The sequence below is a fragment of the Microtus oregoni genome, unplaced genomic scaffold (genome assembly GCF_018167655.1).
Source record: "Microtus oregoni isolate MIOR12 unplaced genomic scaffold, Mior012 000032F_ref0000030, whole genome shotgun sequence".
Taxonomy (NCBI): Eukaryota; Metazoa; Chordata; class Mammalia; order Rodentia; family Cricetidae; genus Microtus; species Microtus oregoni.
The window spans coordinates 16,618,530-16,642,015 of record NW_024543091.1 but is presented as its reverse complement, the minus strand read 5'-3'; the positions used below and the strand labels follow the sequence as shown (position 1 = coordinate 16,642,015).

Genomic DNA, 23,486 nt, shown 5'->3' with positions numbered 1-23,486 from the left:
ACTCTCGACCCGCCCAGCAGGTCCTAAGTTACTCCAGGGTCTTGAAGAGGCACTATCTGAAAGACATGGGAGGAAAGAGAAACGGACCCCAAGAAGTATTCTTTTGTCAAGGCATCCATTTATTGAAGCAAGTTTCATGTCTTAAATACTCCTCAGTAAGGAGCTCGGGCAGGGGGAACTGAGGAAAGGGGGAAGGATGAAGGGGGAAGGGAAGGAGGGGCTCCGGTAGTTAAGCAACTAAGCAGGGCAGTTTGCAGCTAAGCAGGGCAGTTGCAAGGTCAGTGGCTAGAACACCTGCTGTTAGTGATAAGCAGCAAGCCAGGAAGACACTCTGTGGTGCTTTCCAGAACTTGAGTCTCCACAGTCAGCACGTAATGTTTTGGCTAACTTTAAGTTTTCTGTCTCAAGATTTTTACTTCAAGGCCCTGTGAGATGTGAGAAAGGAGAAGCCTGAAATGGCTCCTGACAGACTCTAAAAGGAACGCTTGTCAATCCCCATTCCCAATGCACAGACCAACAGCTAAGACTTGTCTGGGGATAAAGTTCTATCTGCTGCTTAGACCCATTCAGTGTAGAGTATACAGATATACACAGGATACCTTAAGGAAATCAATAGCTTTATTCTTCCACAATACAAAGCACAGTTAGGGTAAACCCTTTACATTTCTTCAGGATAGAGTATACAAATATACACAGGATACCTTAAGAAAATTGATAGCTTTATTTTTCCTCAACACATAAAAAATGAGTCTGAGAAGATGTTTTGTGAAGTAAACTAGAGTATGTACAAAATCAGAGATGCCTAGAGCCTGCCCAACAGAGGGGAGGCAAGGTTTTTGATGGTTTTGGAGTTCAGCTGGGGGATCGTGCTGATCTTCAGGAGCCTGTTGCTGGCATACTTGTTCTTGACAGCCTGCAGAAGGCAGTTGTGGTTAAGTAGGTTTCAGGACCGCCCAGCATACCTAGTCTAACCTACAGCTGTGAGGACAGTGGCCGCCATTTCCAGCATCTCAGACAGCTGATGATGCCGGTCCCTGGGTCTTCCCCTCATACCACCTGCACCAAGCAGGCCCCTCCAGCCCTGCTAGTCGCACAGCAGAGAGACAGTTTCAAGATCCGAGGAAGAGGCCCTCTTGGGGGCTATCTGACTGGTGAGGGCACTGTCATTGTAAGTGATATTGGGACTGACAGTACAAACTGGGAAAAGGGAGCTGGAGAGGTGGTTCTATGGTCTTCAGGAGGACCCCAGTTCAATTCCCAGTGCCCACAACCATCTATAACCCCACCCGTAGATTAGACCCCCTCTTCTGGCCTCTACAGGCACCTGGTATGTATGTGATATGCAGACAAAACACTCATACGCATGCTTTTTAAAAATGGAACTAAGCCATGTGGTGGTGGCGCATGCCTTTAATCCCAGCACTCGGAAGGCAGAGGCAGGCGGATCTCTGAGTTTGAGGACAGCCTGGTCTACAAAGTGAGTTCCAGGACAGCCAGGGATACAGAGACACCCTGTCTTAAAAAGTTAAGAGTGTATGGCTACTAGAACTTCACAAATCCCAGTCACTATGCCTCCAGCTCACAGTCACACCAGAACTGCGCACCAGCGAGATCATGCAGTAAGGGCACAAAAGCTTTGTTCTGTCACTGGTCTCTTGGGGAATGCTGATACTGTGTCCCACAGGCACAGCACCCCCGCCCCCATGTTTTCCCAGCATAGGTCCCTCTCCCTTCTCCACATTCACTCACTAGGAGCCTTTTCAAAAGGCCTGAGTAACAATGAGCTGAACGGGAGGCCACTAGAGGGGGTCCTCTCTTTCCAGTCCCATGGCAAACCGTCTTCCCTGCTTGCTGTGTGCCTGCTCAGGATGCGGATGCAGGTGTGGGAACACAGGGGGCTGGCTGAGCAGGCACCAAGCTTACTTAGCTAGCCAAGGTTAAGCAATCGGTACATTCCATTCTTGGAGCCTATGCTATAAGAGCATCACGCTCGCTAGTAACACACTTCCACACACAGCCCAGAATCAAACACCTCCCGAGTTCAGGATTGCCAGCACTTACGATGAATTTGGTGAGGTTTTCATTGACTTTCACCACGTTCTTGGCCATGTGCTGCATGACTTCCAGCACCTCACTCTCCATGTATCCTGTGTAATACTGCTGCTTCAAATTCTGAAACACAAGCGGAAGCCATGAAGGGCTCCCAAATGCTTCCTTCCCTGTAGGAGAACAAACGCTACGTCTCGAGGGAGCTGGGCTGGTGGTGCAGGCCTGTATCCCAGCGACTGTTTAGGGCTGACAGGACACCATAGTGCAACCCTGTATCAAAGTGATAACAGCTGGAGATACAGCTGTGACGGCATGAGTGAGGGCTTGGGGTCCATCCCAAAATATGTCTAAAATAAATTTAAAATTAAAAAGAAAAAAAGTGGGGTGGGGTGGGGCTGGAGAGATGGTTCAGAAGTTAAGAGCATTGCCTGCTCTGCCAAAGGTCCTCCTGAGTTCAATTCCCAGCAACCACATGGTGGCTCACAACCATCTGTAATGAGGTCTGGTGCCCTCTTCTGACCTGTAGTCATACACACAGACAGAATATTGTATACATAATAAATAAATAAAAAAAAAAAAGTGGGGAAATTTTTACCTTGTAAAACCCAGTCCAGCCCAACCACTTCACCAGCACCAAGCCACAGAGCGTAGCTCCGTCCCTGAGACAAGGCTCGCTTAGGACAGTAAAAAACGCTCAGCTCTAACAGACCAAGTGCTCATGACATGTTTGAGAGCGGTTGCACAGGTCTGGAGAGTGCTCCAAGCAACAAGCATCCTTCCACCCCTTGCTAGGCAAAGGCAGAGAGAAACACACAAGAGAGTACCGGCCCTCTCCCCAGAGTGGCACCCGCCTCCCAGCCGCCTCCCAGCCGGGTAAGCAGTACTAGCCGAAGCTTGCGGGCCTGGCCGCAGCACAGTGAAATTCGGACTTGAGAAGTGACTGTGTCAGTAAAGTACATGCCTCGCAGCCCCAGGGCCCCGAGTTCACAGCACACGGGCTCCAAATGCAGCCTTCTTCTTCTCTCTTAAACTCACCCATCTTCCGTGGCCCAGCACCTTCTGAGCCAGGCAGGAGGCGGCAGCTGCGACCTGAGAAGGGTGGTAATGCACCATGTCATAGTCGATGAGCGTCAGCTCCATCAGGTACTTGGCTAACGTGTGCTGTTCCACGTCCACCTAGGAGACAGCAGCACACTGAGCGCCTGCATGGGGCCACTCACCTCCCACCAGAAGCTGTCTACGGGAGCCTTCTCTCGGCTGTGCTGGGGTGAGACTGAGCACGAGCCAACCTTCCCAGAGACAGTGGCACTCACCTCCCCAGCTTTGGAGGCTCGCCTTAAGAAGTGGAGTGGCAAAGGCCGGCCTAACTCGAATTTCAGCTCTTTCAAAATCAGAGTCTCCATTTCTCGGATTTGGGAACTGGTGTAAGCATTGTCCGTGATATAAACAAAGTCTTCGATATTGGGGGAAAACATCTCCTCATATTTGGAAGCCAAGAGCAGAGCTGTGATCCCAACCAGCTGCAGCTTCTTCCGGCAGACGGGCTGAGCCTGATTGAAAACAAACACACCTGGAGTCACCACTGATCAGATTCCACCAGAGCTCTGGGCGGATGGGGTGATGGAACCAAGTTCTTACAGGACACAGGAGACCTGAACCGTGGTGGTAAGAGCAATCACTGAGCAATCACTAGCAGTAAGATTCCAACACACCATCTCACTGGGTCCTCCCAGAGGACCTGACGCCAGAGATTTGGGTGGTCCCAAATGTCTGCACGACCTTGACTTGGTACTTGGTGTGCTCTGCAAGTCACAGCAAGAAGTGAGAACTGATTGGCAGGCTGAAATACCCCCTACTCAAAAGTACACCTACTAACCACCTTGAAAAGCCTCTTGTTCAAACAAATTGCCACACGCATACAAAAATCTCTCCCCAATGCTTCAGAGTTGGGGGTAAAACCTCAGTGAGCTAAAGTGTGTGCTTTAAACTTCCTAAAACAGACTGGCGAGATGGCTCGGCGGTAAAGGCTTGACGACTACCACACCTGGATCCGAGCCTGAGCCCCGGCATCCACAAGGTGGAAGGAGAGAAGCAGCTCTCAGAGCCGTCTCTCACCTCCACAGGGGCTGCCACACTAAGTACATGGAATTCTTTTTTAAAAAAAAGATTTATTATTATGTGTACAGTGTTCTTCCTGCACATCAGAAGAGGGCACCAGATCTCATCACATATGGTTGTGACCCACCATGTGGTTGCCGGGAATTGAACTCAGGACCTCTGGAAGAACAGACAGTGCTCTTAACCTCTGAGCCATCTCTCCAGTCCTCTATTGCATTTCTGTGGTGATTCATTACCACAGCTAGTTAGAAATCAAGATTCTTAGTAGGACGGTGGTGGCACACACACCTTTAATCACAGCACTTGGGAGGCAGAGACAGGTGGATCTTTGTGAGTTCAAGGACAGCTAGGGCAATTACACAGAGAAACCAAAATTCTCTCCCTCAGCTCTGAGATGAGGGAGCATGGACACTGAGTGCATCAGAAGTGAAAATGGTGTGGGCACCAGCAGAGGCTTCGGCTCACTTCTGTGCCACAAGATGGTTTATTTCCCTAATAAATGACCACAGCTATGCAGAACCCATAAACCAAAACCAAAATACTTGTCCTTAAGTGACAAGCTGTAGTCAAAACATAAACATACTGAAATTAGTAGATAAAACTGCCTTTAGCCTTGAAATACAAGGTATACATGCAAGACTTCACACAGTGACCTCAGGATTAGACCTGAGGCCCATCCCCCAAGATACTTCCATTATATGCAAATCAAATCAAAAAAAGATTCAGGAAAGGATACTGTGAATGTGTGTCCTGGAGCGAACAGGATTGCCCAGAGCTGGTCAGCAGCATTAAAGGCCTCACACCTTTGGCCTGCTTCCCCATTTTAGCAACTGAAACTCTCTGTGAAACTCTCTGGCATTTCCGCTAGGCTGCCAGTCTTTTCCTTCCTGGGAGCCCCAGCTCAGCTTTCCACTTCACAGGGCAGCCAGCACCACACCCCCAGCTGCACTCACCTGGAGGAACCGGTCCATGATGGCAATGCACATGTACAGAGTTTCCTGTAGAAGCCTAAACTTGGAATGAACTTGAACCAACCAGTCCACCAAGATGGCACGCATACGTCCGTTTATATCTCTTCCATCTAAGAAGTGCGGGTTGATGGACTGCAAAACCTATTGGGGCAATTCAAAAGTTCAACAAGCTGATGTCATTTCCTCCCCACATCCCTGCTAAGGACCACACCACTAGTGCAACCCAGACATAAAGGCCTGCCCACCTCAAGCTGCCTGAGATACTGGTAGATGTCCTTCACGTAGTCACTGCAGAGCTGAGGGTTCTCCCAGTCCTCGCTATCTATATCCTCAATCTTGCAGAGCAAAGCATCAGAGAAAGCTTGGCAGAGGTTCTCTTCCTTCATGGAGACATCCTCAGGCGCAGGCAAAGGATCCTACATCCGGTAGGGAAGACTGGAGTTACTGTGCTGCTGGAGCGCCTACCCCTGCATCCCGCACACTATTGATACAGAGGTGGCTTGTTTTCTGTCTCCCGCGAGCTTCTGTGTATCTAGTTAACTACTTTGTTCACACAGGAGCCCTCACACAGTGGGTGTTCAGTAACGAATGTGAGACCACAGAGGTCAGAGAACACCGGAGCTGATGGCTCCCGGCAGCAACCTCCCCTGCAGGCATGTTTTTGCTCTTCCACTACTCCTTCTAAGTGTAGACCCTGCAAGCAGAAGGCAGACGTTCTCTGAATAAGGAGACGACAAGGTTTAGCAGGGATGCAGCCTGGATCTATCTACTTATTATGCTGACAGGTTGGTTATTTGTAAATTCACACAAATTAAAAAGTTATGCAGTTCAAACAAATATTTTCTTTGTGTTTTCTTTCTCCTTTTGGTTTTTTAAGACAGGTTCTCTGTGTAGCCCTGGCAGTCCTGGAACTTGCTCTGTAGACCAGGCTGGCCTCAAACTCACAGATATCCACTTTCCTCTTCTTCCTGAGTTCTGGGATTAAAGGCGTGTCCTATCACCACCCGGCTCAAATAAATATTTCATAATGAAGTATAAACTATTGTTTGAAAAGAATAAGCGGCCCCTCTCAAAGTGCCGAACAGGACTGACTTCTAGACCATGAAGAATACATATTACGGGAACAAAATGCAAACCCAGAGAACAGCTCATGTAGGCCAGCAGGATGTGTGCTGACTTGGGCCTGGAGTCTGAGCACTAGGAAGGGTAGGTCAGGAGGATAGCCGTGAACTCGAATCCAGCCTGAGCTATAAAGTTCCAGGTTAACAGCGCTAGGGTGAGAAAATGATTAAAAAATAACAAAAAGTTAAAACAAAACCACATAGGTAATTTTAACTATGTTGAAGATTAATAATTTCTAGTCTTAGAGTAGGAAACAGGAGGTGGAGGGTTAGGGAAGAGGCAGTTCAAAACATGATCGGCCTCCTCAGCGATATACGAAGGTCCAGACCAACAAAGGCTAAAACCTCAGAGATTCGGAACGAATGAGATACAGATTCCTGGGTAAGCATGACCCTTTCCAGGACTCCATCACTGTTCAGACATGTCACTAAGTGCTGCAGGCCCACCGTGCCACCCTCTGTACACTGCGTGAGGCACTAAGAGGATCAGCGCTTAAACTAGCCTGGGCTACATAGCGGGAGCCTGTCTCAAATCTGTAGGGATAGTAGTGTAACAGCTCTGGCTGTCCTGGAACTCAGTTTGTAGATCAGGCTGGTCTCACACTTATAGATTCACCTGCCTCTGCCTCCTAGAGGCTGAGATTAAAGGCATGGACCACCACCCCCTGCTAAAGCTTCTCCATTTTAGTTGAACACTGTCAAGTCCTGAAACTAAAGTACTCTGGCTCCAGAGCTAAAGCAACTTGTTTTTCTAGCTTCTTGCCCTCCCCACTGATCCAGCACTCAGTTACCCTTAACGATGGCCAGCTGCAGGCGGAACAGGCAAGACTTCTAGTCCCCTTTCTGCCCTATAGCAACCCCAGCCTGTGAGCTAAAAGGGCTCCAACTCTTTTTTTTTTTAAAATATTTATTTATTATGTATACAATATTCTGTCTGTATGCCTGAAGGCCAGAAGAGGGCGCCAGACCTCATTCCAGATGGTTGTGAGCCACCATGTGGTTGCTGGGAATTGAACTCAGGACCTTTGGAAGAGCAGGCAATGCTCTTAACCACTGAGCCATCTCTCCAGCCCCAGGGCTCCAACTCTTAAAGCAGAGACCCCGCTGTGGGTCCATCCTGAATACAGCCTATGGTGTTACTGAGTGGCTGCCCCTCTGTCTTTCCTTCAGATCTCATGGCATGCTGCCCATCGCTCCAAAGCTACTGGGAAGAGCTCTGAAGGTCTTGCCAGTAAGAATGGTGCAGGAGATAAATGTTTAACCTTCATTTGCCTGGTGTGTGTATTTCAAAGGGTCACATGATTATGCAGGAATAAGTGCCATTTTATGCATCAGTTAAAAAAACAAATATAAACATGAAATTTAAACATCATTAGTTAGGGTCAGCAACTGTCCTTAAAAATGAATTATTAAAGCCGGGCAATGGTGGCGCATGCCTTTAATCCCAGCACTCGGGAGGCAGAGACAGGCGGATCTCTGTGAGTTCGAGACCAGCCTGGTCGACAGAGCTAGTTCCAGGACAGGCTCCAAAGCCACAGAGAAACCCTGTCTCGAAAAACCAAAAAAAAAAAAAAGAAAAAAAAATGAATTATTAAGAGCAATTTTAAAATGGCAGAAGTAATATGCAAGTTAAAACCTTCAAACTAGATTAACAAAGAAGCCTATTGGTTGCCATGGATAACTGAAAGGCCAGTCAGAAGCTGAGGATGTGCCTGCCATCTGACTTCAGTCATCCTTATTTGGAAGGATGGAGGGCTGGGTGGAGGCTGTCACAGGGGTGAGCACAGGGAGCGCTCCTACGCTGCTGCCTTGTTCCCTGTTTTGCTGACACGGGGTCTTGCTGTGAAAAGCAACGGGCTGTCCTGGCCCTTACAGTCCTACTGCCCTGCCTCAGTGCTGGGGCTCCGGGCCACACCTCCATGCTGGGCAATAGAGAAGTGCAGCAGGGAGGGTCTTCATGAGGAACTGCTCCAACAAGCGTTCCTCAGATCAGGGCAGTGGTAGAGCAGAACCTGTTACCGTGACTGTTAGGAACACAGCCCGGGTCTCAGGAGGCAGCACAGAGGCTTAGCTGTGTCCTGTCCATATTGCCCAGATTTAGAGTTGTTTCATTTTACTCCTTTTATTTAAACAGCGAAGAGCACAGTGCTTATTTTCCATTCACTTACAGGTTTTGTTTGTTTATTTTCTTTCACATTCTTTCTTTTGAGAGGTCTCCCGTGGCCCAGGCTGATTTTGAACTCGGTGATCTTGAACTGCCCCCCCCCCCCAGCCCCTCCGTCAGAGCTGGGACGCCTGCCACCACACTGTTCTGTAATGCTGTGAACGGAAAAACACTTCCCAAGATCCTTAGCTGCCTGGTCTGTCTGGGCCCTAGGAATCTTGATTGCCCATACCCATGCTTGCCCATGCTTGCCCAAATTTGCAGCAAATATCCTTCTTCCTTCAAACTAGTCAGTGTTTACCGAGGCCTTCCAGCTCAGAAAAAAACACTAGTCGCTTCCCTCCTCGTTCCCCCCACGCACACCAAATGCTGTGTGAGAAGTGCTGTGAACGCCTGAGTTAAGTCTCAGCCATCAGAGAAGCAGCTGCCTCATGCACACAGCAAGACGCCCCCACCTCCAGGTTTATAACCTGGGATTCTGGGAACATCTGCTTTCATGGACACAGAGATCAACAGCTTTCTAGGGAAGTTACTAGAACCCCTACGCTCCACTGGTGTGTGCACAACTCCAGAGACGGTCTGTAAAGTGGCAGCAAAAGGGCAGGTAACAGCCAGGGCCAGGCTCAAAGAGGGCTCTCCTGCCAGAGGCGAGGCTCTCCTGCAGACACTGTGGGCTCCATGCTTCCTTCGCTACTATGAATCTGAAGTCAGTGTGTCAGTAACTAACTGCTCCTTGATGATAATCCTAAATCACAACACCCAGCACATCCTCTAACCAGTGGTGTGTGGGGGGGGGGGGGGGGAGCGGGTCTGCACAGCAGTGCCCACAGCAGCCAGAAGAGGTTGAACTGGTTGAATCCCCAGAAACTAAGTTATGTGAACCACCCAGCACAAGTGCTGGGAATGAAGTCCTCCAGTCCTGCGTAAGAGTAGCAAGTGGAGTCATCTCTCTAGTCCCGAGAAGTTGGAAGGGATTTTACATGGACTGAGCTCTTAGCCCCCTTTTTGTCTGAAACAGGAGGCCTCAAGCCATGGAAAAAAGAAAACCAGAGCGAGGGGAGCATTGAAGGTCACAGGAAGAAACAACCTTTTCTTTCTTCTTTTATAAACACTTTTTTTGTTTTTTGTTTTTGTTTTTTTTTAATGTTGAGGACTAAATCCCAGGGCTCTTACATGCTAAGCACAGCTTCTACAGCTGAGCTACCGCCATCTTGATTGACAAATAGATGCCTTTCTTCTTTGCTTCAGTTTTCTGTGAAAGCCTGAATTATTTATCCTGGGCTGGCCTTGAACTCAGTAAGTAGTCAAGGATGGCTTTGAACTTTGATCCTCCTGCTAGGATTACAGATGGCCACCACCATGCACTAGCTCATGCAGTGTTGGGCACTGAACCTAGGGCTTCATGTATGCTGGGCAAACACTCCACCAACTGAGCTGTATCCCTTGACCCTGAAGCCTGAATTTCTTAAAGCCAATATTCAAAAATACAATGTTGATTAAAATTTTACACAAATGCATGCTTTAAAGAGCAAATCTGAGCTGGGGGAGGCGCACACCTTTAATCCTAGCACTTGGGAAGCAGAGGCAGGCAGATCTGAGTTCCAGGATAGCCAGCACTACACAGAGAAACCCTGTTTTGAAACACCACCAAGAAAAAGAGCAAATCTGATTTTGCACATTACATAGTGTTATAATCTGATTTTGTCAGTTAACGTTCCTAGCATCTTTACATCTTTAAATGCTGTACTAATTCATAGTTATGATTGTATAGGATCTCATTAAATATGTTGAATGGATCTCCCAGTTAGGATTATTTCTGTTCACTGGGAGGTGGTAGCACACGCCTTTAATCCCAGCACTTGGGAGGCAGACACAGGCGGATCTCCATGCGTTCGAGGCCAGCCTAGTCTACGAAATGATTCCAAGACAGGTTTCCAAAGCTACAGAGAAACCCTGTCTCAAAAAACCAAACAAAAAAAAGAGATTATTCTTATCAAATAAATATTCATTGGCCAGGCATGGGATTGACATATGCTGACATATGCCTATAATTCCAGCACTTGGAGGCAGAGGCAGGGAGACTACTCTGAGTTTGAGATCAGCCTGAGCTACAGTGAAAGACCCTGAAAGAGAAGGGTTGGAGGAGGAGGAGAGATGGCTCCTGTGAGATGGTTTGGTGGGTAAAGGCACTCTCTGCCATCCTAACCCTGCGACTCACATGGTAAAATACTTATCCACATTTGATCCCCAGAATCCAAATCAGTATAAAAGCTAACAGTGGTGGTGACATGGGCTAGGGAGTCTGAGATACACAATCTTAGCAGGCTCACTGACCAATCAGCATAGCCTACTGGGTGAGCTCCTAGCTACCTGAGAGACCCTGTAAGGAGGAAAAGGAGAGAGGAAAAAAAAATTGTCAGACCTAACATGATGGTACATGCCTTTAATTCCAGCACCTGAGAGGCAGAAGCAGGCAGATCTATGAGCTCTAATCCAGCTGGGGTTATATAGTGAGATCCTTTCTCAAAAAAAAAAAAAAAAAAAAAAAAAGGCCATACTGCTTAAGGAACAACATCTAAGATTATCCTCAGACATACACACCCCTCTGAGAACCAAGTAGCCCTGGGCCACAGAGTCTCTTAGAATCTGTGCCCTTCTTGAGTTGTCTTCCAGAGACTGCGGCCTTCCCAGTCACCCGACACTGTGATACCTCAAGTCATTAATGACACCCCGTAAGATTGCTAACCTTGTTTCAGGGAACATAGGTCCCTCCTAGATATGCCTCCTGATACAAGACATCGCTGGATCCGTAACACAACTGGATGTGTACAGTAAGTGCGCAGTATAGGGATTTCTCGAGAATGTCTCTAGTTTCGCTTGGAAGTGAAATCATACAACACACACTCAAAGACAGACACACTGAAATGCTCACTGCCATAGTTTGTCACTCGAACAAAGTCTCTCATAGCAATTCTATATGAGAGCATGCATACATTTGACCTTAGGGAGATGGGGAAGCCACCATTCCCTAGCATTCTGAGTCCAGCTGAGCTACTCAGTTACAGAGACCCCCATTAATCAATGTACAATTAAGGGATTATCTTATTTTTATGTAAGTTTCAGGCTTCAGAGTGGTGGGCTTCCAGTGGTAAGGAAGGTCATTCCTACTGTGCATTATTTTAATAAAACCCACCAAGTTGGGGGCTGGAGAGATGACTCAGCAGTTAAGAGCACTGGCTGCTCTTCCAGAGGGCTCAGGTTGATTCCCAGCACCCACACGCCAGCTCACACCTCCTGGAACTCCAGTTCCAGGGCATCCTATGCCTTCTTTTTGCCCCTCAGGTCACCAGAGTCGAAAGTGGCGCACAGACATACATGCAGGAAAAATACCCATACTTGAGACATTAAAATTAAAGAACGGAAATGCATACAGGTAAGTTCTGGTCTTCCTACCTTTGGAGCCCGCGTCTCCATCTGCACCGGCTTCACGGAAGCGGTAGGTTTTGGCTGTTTGTTGGCATTTGTCACTTTGGGGGGCTGAACTGGTATTTTGATGTTCTGAGGTTTCTATAAGGGAAAAAAAAAAAAAAAAACCACCAGTGAGCAGGGCAAGACAACCAGTGCAGGCCCTATAGAGTGTGGCTCTCCACACAGGTCACCTCGCCCCTGTTACCTTAGCCACTTGGGTTGCTCGGGTTATAACTTTATTTCCAATTTCTTCTAAAACTCCCCGGTGGATAGTCACATGGCTCTTAGCTTTCGGATTAACTCCTGTGTCAATATTCTTCAAATCACTGGACACCTTAAAACAAAACAGAAACAAAAGACCCACAACGGACAATAAATAAACAAGCAAACAAACAAACAAAAAGTTAAACAGAGAAAATGAAAAAAAATCCCCACCTACTAATGTCAGATACTCCAGAACTGCTCTGGACAAGGTGATCAGACCGCACTCTATTTATAAAGGGGGAAAGCGGGGCTGGAGATGGCTCTAGGAAGTTAAGAGCATTGGCTGCTCCCTGAGCGGACAACCCCAGCACCCAGCCTGTAACGCTAGTTCCAGGGGTCTGACGCCCTGCCCTGGATTTCAGCGTACTGCATACACATGGAAGAGTATTCGTGCACATAAATAAACGTTTATCATTTTTAAAGGGAAAAGGTGCATTTTAGGAAATCTGAAACTGCTATCTGAAGTATCACTCTAAAATTAGGCAAATCCCCCACCTACCTTACCTGTAAAACAAAGATCTCCCTACTGCTCTTGCGAACTGTTCTACATATTCAAATAGTCTTTAAGAGATGTCAAAGTTCCACGCCTCAATGATTGCTTCTCATAAGCCTGTGTCAAGCGATCCTTGTAGTCACTTAGTTAGAAACCTCCCTTCAGAGTATATCCGTAATGATAAAGAGCTTTGATACCACTAGTTAATAATAGGTCCGGTTGTTTAAAACGCCCGTGTCTCAGACCTACAGTAGCTTTCATTATAATATTTCATATTATAATGAAATAAGGAATAAGAAATGACACCTACAGAGATGGGCTTTTTACAGAAACACAGCTTTTTATAGCACAGACTCTCTCAAGTTAAAGTTATTTGCAGTGAAACAGGAGAGATACAATTGTATGAAAAAGGAAAAACTACTGACAGTTAACAAAACAAGGTTTGTTATTCATATCCCAAAGTTTACTCTGTTGTAGAAGTAATAAATATTTCATGGCTGGGCGGTGGTGGCGCACGCCTTTAATCCCAGCACTCGGGAGGCAGAGGCAGGCGGATCTCTGTGAGTTCGAGGCCAGCCTGGTCTACAGTGCGAATTCCAAGACAGGCTCCAACGCCACAGAGAAACCCTGTCTCGAAAACCAAGGGAAAAAAAAGTTGTTCCACTGTATACTTAATAAATAAATCTTAAAAAAAAATAAATATTTCATAAGGAAATACGTCCCTGAGAGGGGGTCCCTAATTCTAAAATACCTCCCAACTGGGGGCAGAGTAAACTGACCTCTCAGGATAAGCCAGGCAAAACCCTAGCTCATCCCAACAGAAAAAGTTTAAGTATTAAATAACTTGAAAGAACCAATTAGACAAAAATTACTTGTTAGTGGGAGTTATATCTACAAGACTCGAACCCTGACTGTATATTCATCAATTTTTAGGATTTAGATTCCCTAAGCCACGATGTCGAATCTTTCTTGCCAGCACCCCACTGCTAATTTCAGAATGTGTTTAAAAGTTCAACGTCTTCCAGGTTAAAGCCTGGTAATGAAGACTAGGTTTGAATTCACATGGAAGAGGAATTGGCAGTTTTTAACTAGCCAGGATAATGGCAGCCAGCTGTGTCGGCGCCTCTCGTTTTCAACAAGATAAAGTGGACCCAGGTACAATTCCAGCCTAAAAGCTAGTAATATTTTCATTCTCAAAATACGAATTTGTACGTGTCGTCCCCCCTCCCCCTCATCTGCAATACTGGGGTCCAAGTTTTGCACTTTTCCACTTGGGTGGGTTTTTGTTTTGTTTTGTTTTTAAGGGGACAAACCCACACTTTAATGAACGTGGCCTGGAAGACAGTGTGCAGATGCCAACGGGAAGTTCACACAAAGCAAACTGTGAAAAAAATGTGAAAAGCAGAAACAGGTACTGGAGGGCTTCCCGGTTCCTCCTGGTCCTCATCCCCAGCGCAGCGCAGCCCTGAGCAGTGAGTGACAGCGATGGGGACCCCAGGCCCTTGCCTCTAGACAGCTCTGCCAAGACCTCGCCGGCAGCCTCCCGGGCCACCGGGCAGGGCAGGACACCGCAGCCCGGGCGCACTCACCGTCGGGCATCGGAGCAGCGCCATGAGGGCCGCGCTGGGAAGTGCGGACTGGGGCAGCCACCGGAGTCCGCGGCGCCGTTGGGAGTCTCAGGGTCTCGCTGCTCACTTCTCACGGCCGGGTCGCCGATTCAAATACCGCACCGCTCGCGCCCCATTGGGCAGCCGCACGCACGGCGCGCGCTCCCCATTGGCTGGGCCTGGAGGTCTTTCTGCACACTGATTGGCTGACTCCTATTTACTTGTTATAGCAACCAGCGAGGCGGCAAGGCTTTGTTGTTTCCTTGCCTACGGTTTTATTTTTAAATCTAGTCCCTGAGATCATTTTTTCTCCCATTGGAAAAGTTAATCTAATTTTGACCAAAAAAAGCTCACCTACGGACAGATGTCTTTAGAAGTTCTGGGTGGGCCAGAAGTGGGCTCTAGTGAATGAATATCCTGGAAATGCTACTTCTGACCTTGCTTCCTCTTCCGGAAACATATACTTGGGAATTTGGCTTGGGGTATAGAGCCACTGTCTTCAGGTCGTTCAGAGCTACACCATGATTGAGAATCTAACGTGTGCAACATTATAGACTTCCTAAGACAACAGATACCCAGCAGAAGCACAAATCAAACTGAAAGTGATTTGTGTGTCAACTCGCTAATACCAGCCAGACTCGGAAGTATTTGTCAAATGACAGTGAAATTAATGTGCACAAGGTTTCAAGAAGAAAACCGTGTGTCACAAGTTGTGAACAGTGAGAGAAGAGGCCAAAGAACAGAATGTTATCCTGGAGAAAAGAAGGTGGTCAAGACAGAAAAAGAAGGCTGAGGTGGGGAGCCGTTGCTTAGTTGTATGATGCATGTGCAAAGAAAGCCCTGAAGATGTATTCCCTCCCAGCAGAGCAGATAAAATCAAAACACAGAAAATGGTTCCGTGCTCAAAGGCAGCAGAACGACGTGAGGTTGAGATCCATCTCAAATGTGACTCACATCAGGCTCCCCATCACTGTTTTAGTTCAAGTCTCTTCTGCTTGGGAACTACAAATACTGTGGTTGGAGAGCCTTAAATAAGGGTAACTGATCAGGATTGGTTTTCTCCCTCTACCCAAATCTGTTATCTGACAATTTCCAATCTGAGTCTAAAGACAGAAAGAACCAGTGTCCCTCCCACCTGGAAAACAGGCTGGTGGAATTTTCCCTCACCCTAACTTACACAAGAAAATGGAGAAATCAAAGGAACAGAAATAGCTATAGTCCATCTCAAATACCTGCTTCAGGAGATCAAAGTTTTGTGGCTGCTGACTCCTCTGGCCACCATCCTTGACATCACAGATGTCACAAGTAGCTTCTCTTCCTGCAAAGTTTTGGATGGAGCTGAGGAAGACAGTGTGCTCAGCAGCTTGCACTATGGCACATGCCTGTAACTCCAGCTACTGAGAAGGCTAAGGCAGGAGGCCCCCTTAAAAACTCATAATTTCTGCACCACTTGGACAACGAGACCCCTACCTCTAAATGAAAGGAGTCATTTTAACAAAACAATGGGCTGCGATTTAAATTACTGTAATGAACTTTACAACAGGGTCTCATGTATCTTAGGCTAGTTTACAACTTCCATAATTTGAGGGGGACTTTGAGTTTCTAATCCTCCTGCTTCTACCTACTGAGTAGAAGGGATTATAGGCATGCACGACCAACCCTAGTTTAAATGACATTGTGTGTCAGAACCCAGGGCTTCCTAAGTGCTAGGGACTCTACCATCTGGGCTGCATGGCCAAGTCCTACTGTGTTAGATTTAAAAAGGCCAAACTGTTGGTTTGGGGCCTATTCTATCCCACCCCCATCTTAGCTAGCCTTGATATTCTCTTGACCAACGAATGACAAAAATGGAGGACACTTCAGCTCCAGGCTCTAAGAAGGCCTGACAGTTTCAGGATTCCTGGCCCAAGGTGTAAAGAAGTCTAGTTACCCCTTGCTAGAGAGATGACAGTGAAGGACTCTTCTCAACATCCCAACAAAAGCATCAGATGTCTAAGCTGGGCTCCACTAGACAGTCCATTCCAGTAGTGCTCCCAAGCTGGATGCAGTCACAGGAAGACCACAAAGAAAGACGAGAGCTAGATTCCATTAGCCCTACCCAAACTGAGCATCTGTGAGCAAAGAAAAGTACCTGAAACCACACTTGTGGTAGGTTTGTCACAAAATACATAAAAGATATACTTACCTAGGGTATTTCTATGACCTACAATAAGCCTTTTGTGGATGGCCATCTATGTCTTCTGGTCTTCTCACAGGGCCACAATCTCACAAACATACATATTATAGTGGTTGAGACATGGGATCTCTTTAAAATCTCAATTCTCAATGCTGTCTTGGTACGTGTTTTGAATTTGCCATTTCCAGATGTTTTACCATTTGACTGATATGTCTTAAAAATATGTTTATCCAACATGGAAGCAAGAATTACATGCAACTGGAAACTTGAGAAGTCCTGACACCAGTCAGAGAGAATGCTTACCTACAAAAGACACTATGTCCAGAGCAAGGCCTTGGCAAGAAACCCACACTCAAAATATTAGACAGACAAAATAGTATGGCTCTGGCTAACAGGAAGCAATTGAAGAGGGTGCCCAATGATGAACTATAGCCTCTATACACTGACACACCCCTGATGGGGGACTTTAGCCAATCACCTTCTGTTTAGGGTGTGTCCCCCTGGGGCCACAGAAAAACAGATAAAATACCCAGGTGCACTTGTTTCTTCCTCTTTTTTTGCCCCCTGCTCTCCTGGATCACTGGAACCCTGGTTTTGTAAGTTTCCTTTCTTCTGTTTATTAAAGCTGAATATTATTTTAAGTTGGTTTGGTTAATTATCGACCTCGTCCCTTCACGCCCCTTCACACCCCACCACCACATACAAAATGTAATTTTACGGCAGAGGGCATCATTTCTCCCCTTTGGCAGTAGCTGACTACAGCACATTATTCAGCAGCGACTTGCACACTGTGATTATGTGCTGTGATTATGACGGGAGAAGCAAAAGGCACACAGTCCTGAGTCTTCTGTGACTGTAGGACAACAGGAAGTAACATCCTCGTGAATGCAGAAGAGAACTGTTCCTGCCCATTTAGTGACTAGTTGCTTGGACCTGTTGCAAGAGAAATGTTAGCAGCATCTCATGATACTGCATTTGCTTTGAAACGTCAAACATTTTGGGATTAAAGCAATAAATTATCTTTTTAAGATTTATTTTTTATTTTATCACTGTATATTTGCATCTTGGAATGTGGTATAGTGAAAAACTCTAGCATTTGAGAGGCAGAGGGAAGGTTAATCTCTGTGAGTTTGAGCCTGCTTGGTCTACATGAGTTCTAAGCTAGGGTTTACATAGTAAGACCCTGCCTTAAAAAACAAACAAACAAACAAACATATAAATGAGTTAGCAGCAATTATAAAACAGGTCAACAGGTATGTATTTAAACCACATATAATGTGTGCGAGAGAGAAATCTATGCTTTTATGTTCTGGAAAAACAGTAGAGGAACCCATAGCATGGAATTCTTTCCATTTTAACTTTTTTAAAAGAAATGTGTATGGCAAGGTAATGGTGGCACATGCCTTTAACCTTAGCACTCAGGAGGCAGAGGCACATGGATCTCTGAGTTGGAGGCTAGCATGGACTACAGAGAGAGTTCTAGGATAGCCAGGGCTGCACAGAGAAATCCTGTCTTGAGAAACCAAATAAATAAATATGTATGTACATATATAAATACGTATGTGTAGGTATGCACACATGAGTTCCTGCAGAGGCCAAAAGTGCCAGATCCCCCTGGAGCCCGCAAACTACCTGACATGGATGCTGGGAACTGAACTCAGGCCCTCTAGAAGAGCGGTCTGCACTCTTAATCACGGAGTCATCTTTCCACACACTCCTCCTTTTCATTTCTATGTTCTCAGCCCCTGTACAGACTCGGGCTCTCTAATGGCAGTCTTATATACATCAGTCCACTTTTTGGCTTTTACCTGGTGAGGAAGTTGACCTGGGTCACTGTTCCATTCTTTCCTGACCTTCCATAAAGTAGACTGGTAATCAAATGTACTTCTTTTATCTTCTTTTTGCAGTGTTAGGCATTGAACTCAGGACGCCTGGGGTTTGGAAATGTTTCAACATCAGGCTACACTCTGGCTCACAAGTATACTTTTAGCTCAATCAACCCTCCATCAGAAAGCACACTTTGTAGACACATGTTGATAATGAAATTACTCTACTGTGATATTTAGAAATATAAAAGGCAAGAGTGAATGAAAACAAGCACCAGATTATGAAAATATCAGTTAGATGGATCTGATTTGAATTCCAAGATGGCCAAAGTTAACCATTCTATAAACACTAATTATGAAACACAAAGACAATAGAAATATAAGTTATTTATTAATCAATCCACTTACAAAGCAGGTGGCTTAATGCAAGCTTATTGACATCTTCACATATGATCCATGGGAACATGTCTTCCACATACAGACAGTGCTATTACTGACTGGATGCATTTGCAATCTTGGGCATATTAAGCATATTTAAACAAATAAAATTAGGCTATCCTGTATATGAAAGTATCTTGATAATATGCATCCTGAAGTGGATTAAAACTTCCTCCAAAGGAGAAATGTTAGTATGTTAACTTTTACTCTATATTATGTTGTAAATCTTAACTATAGAAATTAAAATTTTTAAATCAGTGATCGACTCTTGGTAATGTCTGAAGTGGGTGTCTATGACCATAGCCAACAGTAGCCTGACAATACAATCTGTGCCTCACAGTATCTGCAGATTTATTGTTTTCAAGTTTAGAGAGAAAGAAAACAAGAGACATGTAGATTCAGCTGACTTTATTTAAACTATAAAAAAAAAATCCCTTAAAAGTGAACCTGGGACCCTTAGAAGTTCTACGAATGCATAGATACCTGCCAATGACTGAATCCTAAATCCTGACTGAATGACTTTATAAAATTAATGTAAGCAGATATCTTAATTATTCGTGCTTAGCAGAAGACCTAACAAAATTCTACATGTCTTTTTCAATTTCCCTATTTTTTTTAAATCTGCAAGTATATACAATCCAGCTAACTCAAATTAATATTTAGTGTTCATCAAAGCTGTTTCACAGCAGCAAAAACTGGATTAGGGAATAAAGTTCCAAATGGCATAGAGAAAGATAAATAGGGTCAGAACAGCAGTCTAAACGTACGGCATCAATAGCAACTCTATCTTGCACTGTGCTGGAAGAAAGGATACACCAAGAAAATTCCTATTGATCACTCTGGTCATGTGAGTACCACCTGCATCTGATTGACATGGGTTGCATTCTGTTCCCAGTATTAAGAGTGGTACTTAACTCAGAACTCCATATTGTAAATATACAGCAGCCATTTTGTCCTAATTTAATTAAGGAATGTCTTAATACACAATATTATCATTTTCTAGAGAATCTTTATACATTAAACTAAAGTACATGATTGATTAAATTAAAGGTTAGTAATGGATAAAAAAATTCATAATTCTCAAGGTACTATGTAAAAAAAAAAAACAACAACAAAAAGATCACAAAATACTACTTACTAAAGCAGCTAATCTTGCCTGCAAGTTTAGGGTCACAAGCCCATAATATGTGCAAAGAAATGCAATACAAGGAATCATGCAAAAATACAGTAAAATGATACAGGAAGAAATGTCAAATCTAGAAAAAAAACCCACAAAAGCTTTTATAAATACATCAAAATCAACTGTGTACATAAGTTGTAGGTCTAGCGGTAGCTGTACCATGTAGCAGAGTCAGCATCCGAGTTCAAGGCTTCCAGATCTGCGCAGGGAAGTCATGCCATCTTTGGTTGACTGCAGTACCAGGAAGAATGGGAATGAGAGGGACAGTAAGAGTTCTGAAATACGGTGTCAACTTTCACTTGGCAGCTGGGCCTCGATGTCCACTCTGCATATGGGGCACTTCTTATTGGTGATTAGCCATTGATCAACACACACTTGGTGGAAAAGGTGCATACATGGAAGGCGCCTATCATTGATGAAGAAAACAAACAGCAAAAATTAATTTTATGATAATTCTATAGGGCACAGATTTGCAAATAAAGTGTTTTGAAGTCACTAAGCATCTTTATGTTAAAAGCACAAAGACTAGAGCTGGCAGGATAGCTCAGCGGGCAAAGTAATTGCTATGCAAGTCTGCCAACCTGAGTTCACATCCTCAGAACCCATAAAAAGCAGCATGCAGTGGCATATGCCACATCTGTAATCCAGGATACGGGATGGAAACAAATTTCCCAGAAGCGGGATAGTCAGCTAGCCTGGTGTATAGAACAGAGAACACAAACAGAGCCCCGTTTCAAAGGTGAGGGCCAACACTCTAGGTTGTCCTCTGACCTATAAATGCGCACTGTGATACACATGCACATACACACACATACACACACACCTACATCTCTAAGGGGAATTGCTCATTATAAAAACGGCATTTCAGACAATATATGAATCACCAAGATAAATAACTGACACTTCTATGGAGGCAAAATATATAAAACTCAGAACTGTCAAATAAAGAATAAGACTGGCAATTAGTCTAGTATTGTCATTTACATGAGCAGCCAAGGCAGGGTAGATGAAAATACCCTGTTTTATGATGCTGCAAACACTTTAAATATCAAATCATTATGATGCTTGTGAAGATTCTTTGAAATACATATTCATTTAACTGTCTTCCAATGGAAAAGCTTTGGAGACTGCTGTGCTGTAGGAATTAAAGAAAGCCGTAACATGCACCATGACTTCAACCCCAAGGATCTTTATACGTCAGGCTGAAGCACATGCTTGAGGTAAGGAATATTATTTTCAATAGAAACTGCAAAGTAAATAGAGGGTAACACTAAATTCAAACTAAAGAGTAAAATGAAAGTTGCTGCTTAATAACTTTCTACTACTTACTATTAAGAGCTGTTAATCATGCCCTCATAGCCTAATATTTCCACAGATAATACCTAGAAGTGCTCTCTTCCTTCTTGGACACTATCATTAACACTGTTAAGAGACTGATTCAATAGCTACATGCCTTCACTAGAAACAGAATGTTTAAAACAAAACAAAACCACAGGGGCTGCAGAGATGGTTCAACAGTCAAAGAGTGCCGGCTGTCTTTCCAGAGGGCCGTGAGATTCCCAGCACCCAGTTCCAAGGGATCCAATGCCCTCTTCTGGCCTCCTTGAACACCTGCATGCACATGATGCACAAACTTATATGCAGGTAAAACACACACGTAAGAAAATTAGTAATTCACTTTTTAAAAAAAGATTTATTTATTTATTTATTTATTATGTATACAACATTCCTTCCGTGTATGCTTGCATGCCAGAAGAGGGCACCAGATCTCATTATAGATGGCTGTGAGCCACCGTGTGGTTGCTGGGAATTAACTCAGGACCTCTGGAAGAGCAGTCAGTGCTCTTAACCTCTGAGCCATCTCTCCAGCCCTAGTAATTCACTTTTAATATTTAAAAAATTGACAATAATGTATCTTTCTCCTCTCTCAACCACTAGCTGAAGATGTATGATGAGCCAGGAGGGGTCTACAGATCAAGTTCCAGGACGGCCAGGGCTACACAGAGAAATCCTATCTAGAAAAAAAACAAAGTTTGACGACATTATCCTTAGAAACAGAAAAAATTATTACCCACAGCTATTATGCTTGATATAATACTAAATTATTGGGTTTTGGTTGTAGTTTTTTTTTGGTTTTTCAAGACAGGGTTTCTCTGTGTAACTTTGGAGCCTGTCCTGGAACTTGCTCTATATTCCAGGCTGGCCTCGAACTCACATGGATCCGCCTGCCTCTGCCTCCTGAGTGCTGGGATTAAAGGCGTGTGTAACCATGGCCTGGATAAGTTACTGTTTTAAAAATCTAGATTATAAAGCAATTACCTTACAAACTATACAAAAAAAATGCCTTCAAATAATATTAGGTCAGGATGAGAACATACACTAAATCACAAAAGAAGTATGGTTATATTGAGCATAGAGGCATGTGCCTGTAATTCCCAGCACTTGGGAGGCAGGGGCAAACCTCCAGAAGAGTAAGGCCAGCCAGTGGCAACAACCTCTCAGAAAACCAAAGCCAAACCAAACCAAACCAAACAAAAAAATCCGAAAACAAAGGGGGGAGGGTGGTGAAGCATGCTGGCAATAGAGTATATAGAGATGCTCCTGACCTTTTATAATCTAGATAGCAAAATCCTCTCAAATTCTAATTCCTGAAAGTGTTACAGAAGCTCCCCATGCAGCCTCTGGTGGAGTCCAGAGTGGAAGTGCACACCCTCATGACTTTGATCCTTTTTATTCTTTTGCATACAGAACATAATCTTTATTTGGATTCGTTTACTTTTAAATGAATGCCCTTTAAGACCTACTGATCTATTTGTGAATCAATTATCTGTGCTGAGGAACAAAGCCATGGCTGTGCAATTAGACAAGGACTCTGACACTGAGCCACAATCCAGTTCTTTCTATTTAAGAGTGGACTTTAAATAAGAAATGTCTAGTTACCTCACATCTTCACCTTCCTCTAAAATAGACAAACAGATAGTACACTTTTCCTCTGTGTCTTCCTCAGTCCCTTCTTCCCCATCTTGTTTGCAGTGCAGTTTCCTCTGTGAGAACCAATCAGTTGTTACCTTATTAGCAGAGATGACATTATTGAACAACTGAGTAAAGTCTGTGTTTATTTAAAACAAAACAAAAAGACCACATATTCATATGTAACTTATTTCTTACACAACAGTCATGAATTAACAGATGGATTGAGTGTCTACCAATTAATTACTGACTCCTCAAAGTGAGCATGAAAAGCAAAGTCAAAATGTAAGAGATTCTCTAGGTTGAACCCTATTACTGTTATTTCGTGACAATGATAATTTGCACAATTATTATTTTAACACAGTTAAGCAAATTATTCTTCTAATGACTATTTCAAGCATCTCTAAGTTAACTCTAATTTATAGCATTTAGTTTAAACAAGATACAGTGTGGTTAACGCCTGACTGACACTCTTAGACAACATTAAAAATACCAACAGTGAGCTCCACTGTTTTCTGTACAGCACTGAGCATTATCTGTTCAGCTTATTTCACATATAGTTTGGAATTTCCACATACATAATATGAACAACACAGAAATGTGAACTAGGCATCAGTGAAAAGAAAACTGGCTAGATGTTT

General features: G+C 44.5%; 2 protein-coding genes across 6 annotated transcripts in view; both read right to left on the bottom strand.

The window, feature by feature from the left end:
• Nucleotides 1-586: 586 nt before the first annotated feature.
• Nucleotides 587-14,375, bottom strand: Ccnb2 (cyclin B2). The gene is made up of 9 exons (XM_041679703.1): nucleotides 14,238-14,375; nucleotides 12,097-12,225; nucleotides 11,877-11,990; nucleotides 5,384-5,554; nucleotides 5,121-5,279; nucleotides 3,363-3,599; nucleotides 3,085-3,225; nucleotides 2,062-2,172; nucleotides 587-913 (listed from the first exon to the last, which is right to left on the bottom strand). Exons 1-9 carry the CDS (start codon nucleotides 14,259-14,261, stop codon nucleotides 803-805), a joined length of 1,197 nt encoding a protein of 398 aa, XP_041535637.1. The 5' UTR covers nucleotides 14,262-14,375; the 3' UTR covers nucleotides 587-802.
• A 4,249-nt stretch (nucleotides 14,376-18,624) lies between these two features.
• Rnf111 (ring finger protein 111) overlaps nucleotides 18,625-23,486 on the bottom strand; it is a 78,802-nt gene continuing 73,940 nt past the window's right edge. For 3 of the 5 annotated variants that reach the window (XM_041679601.1, XM_041679603.1, XM_041679602.1), the window contains exons 13-14: nucleotides 22,816-22,943; nucleotides 18,625-20,281 (exon numbers count right to left, since the gene is read on the bottom strand). In XM_041679601.1, the coding sequence (XP_041535535.1) occupies nucleotides 20,164-20,281; nucleotides 22,816-22,943 (246 nt within the window). In that variant the 3' untranslated portion in view covers nucleotides 18,625-20,163. The remainder of the gene's footprint in view (nucleotides 20,282-22,815; nucleotides 22,944-23,486) is intronic. The other 2 variants (XM_041679605.1, XM_041679606.1) reach the window with 1 other exon arrangement.

Coding starts and splice junctions, on each gene's coding strand:
- Ccnb2 (XM_041679703.1), bottom strand. CDS start 14,261: ATGGCGCTGCTCCGATGCCCGACG. Junction 11,991..12,096: donor GAGCAACCCAAGTGGCTAAG/GTAACAGGGGCG, acceptor TTTCCCTTATAG/AAACCTCAGAACATCAAAAT. Junction 2,173..3,084: donor TGCTGGGCCACGGAAGATGG/GTGAGTTTAAGA, acceptor CTTGTGTTTCAG/AATTTGAAGCAGCAGTATTA.